General features: G+C 36.8%; 1 protein-coding gene across 1 annotated transcript in view; it reads left to right on the forward strand.

The window, feature by feature from the left end:
• The window catches only part of LOC126255036 (protoheme IX farnesyltransferase, mitochondrial), a 53,292-nt gene extending 44,890 nt beyond the window's left edge, over positions 1-8,402 (forward strand). The window contains exons 7-8 of the mRNA XM_049955404.1: positions 6,233-6,367; positions 7,909-8,402. Coding sequence (XP_049811361.1) covers positions 6,233-6,367; positions 7,909-8,102 — 329 coding nt within the window. The 3' untranslated portion in view covers positions 8,103-8,402. The remainder of the gene's footprint in view (positions 1-6,232; positions 6,368-7,908) is intronic.
• Positions 8,403-10,590: the final 2,188 nt, after the last annotated feature.

Below are 10,590 nucleotides of genomic sequence, written 5' to 3' on the forward strand. Positions count from 1 at the left end.
CATAAAAGTGTCACTGAATTGCATTTTCCTGCAAAAGTCAACATTTTTGGTGCACTTTTCCATATGTCTCTGCTTCGAGGTATTCCAGCTTTATTTTATTCAAAAGTTTACTTCATTCCATTCTTGCCAGCTGACACAGAACCATTCTGAATTATTTCAAATTGAAAAACAGTCTGGGTTGAAGTTATTTAACCTCAATAATGTGTTTCACCCTTTTGGGGCATCATCAGATTGTCTACACTAAAAGAAAAAAATCCATTAAAAACAAGTAGAAGGATGGCATGGTCCTATCTTGTACAGCTATATGAATAAATAAACTAAAACATATATTAAAACTTATGCAAAAGTAACTTGATATAAAACACATCCCTAATGGAATCATAAGTGCTTTCTAGTCAATCATAGTCACATTTGTGTGAACGCTAAACAGACGTATTGTGCCATGCACAGCAGATACTGCATTTATACTTATGGAAGTGTGGTTGTATGCTGTGCTGCTATGGCAGTATCTCTTGGTGTGCTTCAAGTTACATACAGTTTTTTGAAACTTTTTTGATGCTGTCCTGTCTCCTTCATACACATAGTGCATTATTGTCATAGTTCCTTTTCTTTTAATGAGATCCACCTCTCGTTCTGTGTAGCTCTATGAAAGATGGGTTTTATATCCAGTTACTTTTACATAGTTTTAGTATATGTTTTAGTTTATTTATTCGCGTAGTCGTACGAGATAAGACCATGCCCTCTTCCTCTCATTTGATTTGAATGGGTTGTTTCCTTGTTTTTTAGACAATCTGGTGATGCCCCAAAAGGGTGAAAAGTGTTATTGGGGTTAGATAACTATGCAACCCAGACTGTTTTTCAGTTTGAAATTTATTTTATTCTGTTTCATATTTCTTCTGCCCTTTCTTACGACAGCAGTTTTGTGAAGTATTAACTATCTGCAGTTTTGTATATCACTGTTCTGGAGCAGCAAGGGTCGGGTCCTCCATTTTTCTCCCTCATTTAGAGTATTCCCAGAAAGCATTGCAAAATGCTGAAGTTTGGGCTTTCTCCTACTTTCTTACAGCATTATAGACATAGAACAGATATTCACAGAAATCTCAAATGGCAGGATTATCAGCACAGCCCAATGGTACAACAGCTATATGAAAAATGTGGTCATTAGACATAGGAGACATAGGCAAAAGTTTTTTTTTTTCTTCTTGGTATGCAACATCACAGTTTTTTGGCTCAAAGTTTGAGATAGAGGAATCGCATTTGGGAGGTGCAGAGTTCAGACCTCCTTCCAACCATTGTGATTTAGATTTTCCATGGCTTTCCTAAATTGGTTAAAGTGATTTCCAAAATGATTCCTTTAAAAACAACATGGTCAGTTTCCTCCCTCACGCGTGCTCTGTCCGTTAAGGCATTGTCACCAACTTTTAAACGCTAACACTCCTTTCTTGCTTGCCATGCAAACATTTTAAACCATTGAATAGTCATGTTCTTCTAAAGATCACATACATACTCATGAATTTGTACAGCTACATGGTGCTAGACTGAAGCAACAGAAGCGTGTGCATGCGTATACCCTGAAGAACAAGAGTACAGAAGCTAAGCTATCATGTTCTAGGTCTTTAGTTTATATCTACCACTCGGTGTTGCTGTTCATGATGATTGGTCTAGTAATGATACAGTGGTCCGACTGACCTCAGAAAGCTAGATATACATTACAAAATTCATTACAATTGATTTCTGAGTCAGTTTTTGGAATCCGCATATTTCATTAAAGGTGTGTACAGTTTCTTGTATTTTCTTACGAAGCCATTGTGCTGTGATTTTATTTCATGCATGAGGAAAATTCTTCAGATGTCTTTTATAGCAACAGTGTTGTATGTCTTCTTTCTTGGTCTTGCCACCTAGATTTTGAGATAATGAACTTTTCTTCTCAGCTTTGCTTAATGAGAAGGGTCAAACTTCGTTTTCTTTCTTATGCAATTGTATTCTTGATGTACATGCAGCAGTGGTACATTACAGCTAATAAATTTTTTCACATCAGTGACAGGTTCTCTTCTATATGTTATTGATAAAAAAGCTCCTGTATATAGCAACTTCTGTAATGTTCATGAGAAGCAGCTCAAATCATATAGTATAAAGTTCTTAATACTTCTTATGATACCATATCTTTTAATGTGGAGCAAGTTACAATGTAATCTAATTCTAAATATTCCATGACACAAAACATTTATGAGCTAAGCTCTTGTAACAGTTTTCAGATTTAGTAAAAGTAAAGTTCAAAACATTATCAGCATATTTACCCCATCATAAGATGAGGATTTTCCTAGATTCATCATTAGAAAAATACGGAGTTTTCTTACATTCGCAGATTATGCAGTTGCTGCTGAGGTCAATATTTTTACATTGTTTAATAGATTAATGTAGGGATCATCTTACATTTACAGATAAAACTTTGGCTACTGAGGTTTCATACAAATTTATTATGAACAATCCCGATGCGTAGGGCATAGCAAACAATGCTTGTGTTCAAATAGCCTTGAGATTTCCTGATGCATCAGTGCTAGCACGAGGGATACACAAGAAACTTATGTATTACAACTCTAACAATCTAATGTTCTGCTTAAAAATTGATAGTTTTGTGGAACAGCGGAGGAAGTAATGTTAAACTCTATCATCTTACAAACTTTTGTTGTATTTTAATACGTTTGTAATAAAAGTTTTCATACATATGGATACAATAGACACGTATTTATGCAGGTTTTCAAGTAAAGGTAACATTCAGATGCAAAAATCTTCTCCTTCAAAAACCATTACTTGATGCTGAACCCAAGTCTGTATTTTATTTGTCTATGAGAACCTGTAATGGTTAGTCCCTTGGGTTGCAAACGAGAAATTCCGTCATCACATTAAACTGACTGCAGCTTTTACCGCAAGAATAAATTACAGCAGAAAGACCTGTTTTGGAGATAATGTCAACAGACGTTACTACATCGCAGGTTTGAGAACTGGATTGAATTGTGATTGTGATCTTTTATTTATTTATTAGTTGCTGCTGTTACATATGATGTGCACTCTGGAAGATATTGCCATCCAAATTTCACTTTTGCTCAGAATAGCCCTACAGAACATAGGGTGTGATACAGTGAAACAAGCTTGGCTGTAGGCGAGCAGAAATTATGTCCTGTTTCCAACCATGGGAATGTAAACAGCATACTTTGGCTTTTTATCAACATCTACCACATTTAAACTGCAGTTTGCCTGAATCCATTTGCATTTGGAATCAAACTGACTTTAAAATTGGACAAATACTCAACAATAGCATACATTTCCGTGGGAGGCACTAAAAATCTAGATTGGGGCCATTGCTGTATCTACATGTTTCATTCAGCAGTATTCTTGCCACTCACCATGAGGTATGACGGGAACAATTGGGAGTGTATTAGCTGCAGTTTTACATAGCAAATGAGATAGTGGCATGTAGATGTTAAGTTTGGAACAAGAGCAGGGTGTATACGACCCGGGAGATCTGGGAAAAACCCGGGAATTTTTTCATCCGGGAGAAAACCGGGAAAATCCCGGGAATTATTTACAATTCCGGGAATTTTTCATTGTCTTAGTTTTCAGTTAAATTTTTGTCATTGTGAGTGGTAAGAACGAATACTCTAATAAAGGATATTACTGTACCCTGCTACTGCAGAATAAAAAATTAAAAAAAAAACTTAAGAACTTAAGTTGCAAAGGAAATGGGCCGTATACAACAACAAAACACAGTGCTCATACAAGTGTCTGCCAACAGTAAAAATTTGTCAAAGGCTTTTGAAAGACTATGCAGTGCTTCATAACAACAAATTGCCTCTGATGAGCGTGACGTGACAACTGTTTAAATTAGATTCCTCTGAGCATTTGCGGGCGGGTTCTTGTGCATGCGTAGTCGAGTCGCGTATGAGTAGTACCGTCTCCCGCTTCTTGTTACAGAAGTGTGGCTTGGCGCCACTACCTAACATTGCCCCGGTTCGGACATATAGTAAATCCGGGCCTGATGCACAGAGCAGTCTGAGTTGTGGTGGGGAGGTGGGACGTCTCCACATGACCAGTGTTTACGTTTAGTGATTTTGTTGTTTCGTGTTCGTTTATTGCTCTCACGTTAAATGATAATACGGATTTTTGTGACTGGGCGATATCAAATGAATTAAAATAGATTCGCATAATTACAGACGGCTAAAATATGTCATTAGTTTCAGATTTTATTTCCACCTTTCTGACAGTCAAGCATTAATCGCTTTGCAGAACAATGAAGTTATCTTTGTCGGTTTGCTAAAGAGATTCGGCTTTTATTAATCTTTTCTGCTGAGGCAGTCAGTTTATTTGAAACGAACTGTTTGATTTCACACTGTTGGCTGGTTTCAACTGTTCACTGATTTCAAGTGCACATATGACATTACGTCGTAATAAAGAACCAAACATGAGATAATACAATACTGGTACTCCAAGAAAATTTACATCCGAATCTGGACATACGAATGTGCACTTTAAGCTGAATTATGCATTTTAGTATGGTTCAGGAAATTCCGATGCTCTTGAAGTATCCTTTGATGTCTTGTTTCTTTTATGACATAATGTAAGATCTTTTAATGTTTTACACGTACAAACATATGGGCTTCCTGCATCGTCGCGCAGTGACGACTGTTATCTGGCGCTCTCTTGCAACTGCTGAAACGAACCTATTTCTAACAGGTAGAGGGAAAATATTGCGAACGGTGGATTGAAAAGCGTTACATACATTAAATAACAAAGGGTTTGACTCTCATTTAAAAAATCAACTCTTTGAGGACGGCCATTTAGAAGAATTTAGAGCTCAGAAGATCACACATGTACGTCGTTATTAAAAATTTGACTGGCACATTTGTGTGATGTATCTTGAAGTGAATCACGCGCAATAAAGGTCAACATTATATGTGGGAGGTTAGCTTCGCTTTGAGCTTATTAATCTTGGAGACCAATATTATATATGAATGCTATGTATATTAGTTTAAACCATTAACTTTTCTTATTTGTGTGTTCACGCTATTTAAGAGTGATCTTGCTATTGGCTGACTACATCACTTGTCCTATGCTGTCATCAGCAGGCAAGATCAAGTGACATGAGCTATGACTGGTTTACAAAAGCGCTTCGCAATCTCAATTTCAATGCTTCGGAAAGTAAAATGTGGTATTTGGTGGAATTTGAATTTATACCTTCATAATACGAAAATATGCAGCGTACATATTGTTGCACATCAAAGGTGTTTCAAAACGTGTTTTTTTCCCCCCTGAATTTCGTTTTCTAGAGTGGCAGGAAATACTACGTCGGTATATAAAACCATAAACATTCAAAGGATTGATGAGTCTTACAGTGCCAAGGAATAGTGTACGGTCACTTAATACGGAAAAAGTATATTTTTGCCTGGGAGAAAGTGTATTTTTAACTGGGAAATCCGGGAATTTTTTTTTTCCTTGTCCACGTAGACACCCTGAAGAGACATTGTAACATTCTCAAGTCAGTTTAAAAGTGAAATTCACAATGTTTCAATGTTGGTGTTTTTTTTTTTTGGGGGGGGGGGGGGGCAGCTGTTTTCTCTGGTCCCACCAGAATCACAACATATTCAGAAGAAACGGCCAAATATTTGTGACAGTGAAGATATAAGATTCACAGCTGTCCTGTTACGGTGATGGTGATGGCGATGGTGGTGAAAAATAGCGATTCCACAGACAACAGACGAAGTAAACAAAAAATGGCCGTGAAGATAAAAATTAATGTAAACTGTTTCTTTTTATTTATTTTATTTCTCCTTGTATTATGGAAAGGTAGGTAGTCAATAAATGGCATAAGTTTGGAATAGGTACATGTTAATTGTTTATGCGGAAATAGTTGGAGATTTTGATTAGTCAGAACACATTAAAAAATTAATTTTCCTCAATGAGCCTCTTAAGAAAAGGTGGGGTGGAGGAGTCGTCTTATATTCAGGGTCGTTTTATAATCGGGTGAATACGGTATTTGTTTTTCTTTTTTTGTATCCTTACTAGTGATTGACCTCCTAGTGCTCATCAAAAGGAATAATATAGTGTTAGACATTAGTCTTCAGCAGGCGTTGTATGATTAAATGATACACTATATTATCAATGCATTAAATTTTTAGCATACTTTCTGAAACACTGTGTATGTTGTTTAAAAATATTTCTCTGTCAATTGTTTCAGATCTGTGCCGGAAGACGTCACTGCGGTACACAGGAGGCATATTGATCCTATCTTGCCTAGCACCAGTAATGGATATTACCAACTGGTACTTTGCTCTTGAATCGATACCTCTGAATGGTTATTTCCTGTACTTAGGTAAGTGTTTTGATCTAAATGTGTTAAAGAAAAGGCATTACATTTTTATATTCCTGAAGAATTTTTTCCTTCAAGAGATCCTGACTCTGTAGAGAGAATGCAAGCATTATATTATTGCATCACAGTAATGCAGCGGTACACAAGTCAAAATTAGCCAATTCAAATCCTGGCAGTGTATGGAATTTTCATCCCCAAAATAGTATTAGCAAGGGAAGTACCGGGTAATCTCCGATCATTGTTTTGGTTACCATTGCTCTGCATTAAATTGTAGATGAAGGCATAAATGGATTTTACATTTCCTCGGTCGAAATTTCGGCCATTTCCTTACAACTGTTGGCACCAGCCTGTTTTTGAGCTTCAGTCAAATTGTGCAAAAGCTAATACTTTTCATAGAAATGTTCATGTAAAATAAAATGTAATGCAGTCTTTGGTATATCTAAGCATGCCCCTGTCTTGCAATAAGTTACATACCAATCCACTTCAGACATGTTGCCTACAGCATCAATGTTTTTTGAAAACGACTACCAATTGTGGACAATCCTTGTGAAATTAACGGCTGACAGGAGATGAGCCTAGGTGATGTACTGCACACCAATTATAAACAGTCTGTTATAAAGATGACTATTATGTAAAGCTGAATTAAGCATTTCAAGGCATTGTTGTTTAGTTAAGCTTTTACAAAAATTGGAAAAAAATTTCCAACAGCAACCATAGTTTCATAAAATTGTTTCCTTAAGAAATGAGCAAAGAAAAGCATGCACATGTGGCAGATTAATGTGTGGTTACATAATGGACACCTGTAAAAGCACTGGAAACTTCATTAGCTTTTTTGATATCACTTTTTTCCAGTTTAAGTGCACGTTGACTCTGTTTCACATAATAATTTTCTCTTCTTCTTAATCAAATTACTCATGTACGTAATTGAGTTTTCTGTTGTCGTACATCCACTGCTTCCTGCATCAACTACCATAGGAAATGTGCACCCCCTAATGCTGATTTATTGTGTAAAATATACAGTGCTTATGCGTTGGGGATGCACGTGGCTTCACAGAAAGGGAGGTAATGGATAAATAGACTGCACACAGAAATTATTGGAGAAATACATGTAGGAAAATAGGACCCAACATCTCTTATAAAAAAGAGCAGGCACATAGAATACTGGTGTAATAAAGAAAAGCATCTTGAAATGAAATTACAAGGATGAATGAGAGAAGAATAACAAAGTAAGTTTTCAATTGCACACCACTAAAAAAGAAAAAAAACACTAAATTGGCTGGTGTACCTCACTTCTTATAGTCTAAATCTTGTATATTTTGTTTTCTGATCATAGCCAGATTTTTCTGAAGGACTAAATGTTTTGAGATTTGACCGTCTAGTTTGTGTATCTGTTCAGGCAGCTAATAAGCAGACACTCCTCCTGCAGCAATAATTTAGTTGATCTGTTACCAGTCGTCCATGCTATTGTTTTTGTAAGTGTGTATTTTCTGTATTTGGAGAAATATATTTGTCTGATTATAAATAATTGTTTCTTACTTATTTAGCTTGGAAGTTCTACAAGGAATCCGACACCAAAACATCACGCAAGCTGTTTCGATTTTCCCTCATTCATCTTCCTGCGCTTATGTTGCTAATGCTAATCAACAAGAAAACTTGGGCGACTAGTGAAAGTAAAAGTGATGAACTTGCGGAAACACCATTGGTGGAAGTAACAAATGAAGAGAGGACTAACACGTGACAGTGATGTGCTGTAGTTGTAGAGGTATAGTTTATACTCGCATGTTGAAGCGAGTCTTGTTGTTAATGCTTCATTGATGTTGAATGGAAGACTGTTTTAACCCAAGGTTATTTCATCTTCCATTGTTGAAAATGTGACAAATTATCAGATATCTGAAATTATATTTTATCTGTACTTAATGTGCAAGCACATACACTGCTCCCGTCTGGAGCACGAGTCATTTGTACAGTTCGTTTTTTAGCCAATGTTTTATTTATTTCAGTAAATATTTTTCAAAAATAAAAACTATGTCAAAATATATATTTCTCTTCTCCCTCTTTATTTCTCATTGTGTATACATATATGTGGCTTTTACCAGTTGCACCAGTGAGAGGACATTGTAAGTATCAAAAGTCAGTTTTAGTTACGTGATGGACATTTTATTTATTGATGGTTTTTTACATCTGGCCTGCTATCTAGGAAATTGGAGGGCAACAATGAAACTTCGTTTAAAAATTTCATGTTAATTAGTTTAGAAGGTTTTAGGAACCAGCTGCATAAAATCATACCAGTGATAAGAAAATAATATGCCAGATATTGTAAGGAAATATCGGCTGACGTAAGTTTGCTAATGATTCTGAGATATTTAGCTGCAAGTGATAGCTCTCCTTCATTGATGTACGTGTTTTAGACTACACGATGAAATATTTCAAGAGTTACTGGTATCCCCAAGTATGCAGAGCTATAGTACATGTTCTGAATGAGTTTGTGCAAGTAAGTAGGAAAATAGTGCCATGACTTGCTCATATGTAGTACACTTTTGATATCAAAATGCATTAGTTTAATAGTTTCTAATTTTGTAATATTATTCAAATTAAACTGTAGCATATTTGAATTTACTGAGTTCATGATGTGAAATAGTACCAGAATGATGGAATTGCCAAGACTCCATCAAACAGCCCTAAGACCCAATGTTAAATCTTAATTGCCCAGCAGTATTGCTATCTCAAAAATGACCCTTGCATGGAATCCTAAGGTAGGGAGTTGCTATAAAATCCTACTGAATGACTAGTTTTATTCAGTCAACGAATAATAATAATATTTATTATATTACTTCAAATGAAATACTAATAAAATTAAATCGATGTTTCATTACTGTAAAAGCAATGTCATAGCATAAGTCATGAATATTAGAAAAAATGACTGCAATAAAAGTATGAAGCAATTGGGGGAGGGGGAGGGCGCACTGCCGTATCCTAGCTGCTCATTCAGTGACTAATGTCAATACAACCCACCAAATGTTTTAGTTACTCCAGTGATTGAATAATAAATGAAAACAATACTGTTACTGGAAATTGAATTAACAGTACTGTGGCAAATGTATGTCCTTCTGCAAACATCAGTGCCCACCTATTGCTGGTGCTGATGCATACCCTCACCAGTATGCTGTGGCGGTAAGTCAGCCATGCATGGTCGCATATGAAAAACCAGAATTTCATCCTTCATGACTCAAGAGTTGTCCACGTCTAAAACCAGCGATCTTTCACATCCAAACCAAGAGTTACAGTTTTCACGTGTCCTTTCTCCTGACTCTGCTGGTTGCACCATTCTGACTGCAACTGCCAATTAGGAAATATGTTACTGTTTCCACCAGTGGCTTGAAAACTGCCACATTTAATAAATTCCCACCACAGGATGTCTCCAGACATTGGCCAATCAGGGCACATCTTCTTCGCCAGTTTTCTCTAGAAATTTCTGTCTGACATTGGTAGGTGACAGGTAAATCAGAGCATTTTTTCATTCATCTGAATTTCCAGAAGCCTGATCAACATAACAGGAACTCCATGAGGCTTCTCTTCCCACCCCTTGTGCCCAAACATTCCAAGACTGGTGATTTCTTCCCATAAATCATTACATGGCAGACAACACTTGAGGCTAATGCTGTGTCAACCTTCTACAGAGCCAAACCGTGCCAAATACCACAAACCCCGTCTTAGCTTGATTGGGAGGGGAGTTCTGTGAGCCATGTCTGGTGACTCCTTGACACCTGTAAGCCGAAACAAAGCCTCTGAATGCTGTGTGGTCTCTCCTGTCACTCTGTGTTGTGTGTGGCAGCAGTTCTCACATATTCTTAGAATGGAACCACAAGCCTCGACTGACAACCACTGCAGTTTTATAAAACACCCTCCCCAGCATTAAATAATGTCATGAGACTTTTAGTCTGGAAGTAATGTTTCACTATAGTTTGTCCCCTATGCGTCAAAGGCCATAGCTTATTTACAACTTGCTCACCATATCTATCTATCTACATCCATACTCCACAAGCCACCTGACGGTGTGTGGCGGAGGGTTAACATTTATTCCTTGTAGCTGGTGCTTTTAAGGTAGCATATGGTTCTTCCTCAGGTTCTGATGAAGATGTAGAAAATATATTCCTCCTTGCTTTCTTCTTGGGAGAAAGAAACATTTTACCTCCACAGCCCAATCCTTTCTCTCTCAGCTGCACAAT

This window comes from Schistocerca nitens, chromosome 1 (assembly GCF_023898315.1).
Source record: "Schistocerca nitens isolate TAMUIC-IGC-003100 chromosome 1, iqSchNite1.1, whole genome shotgun sequence".
Taxonomy (NCBI): Eukaryota; Metazoa; Arthropoda; class Insecta; order Orthoptera; family Acrididae; genus Schistocerca; species Schistocerca nitens.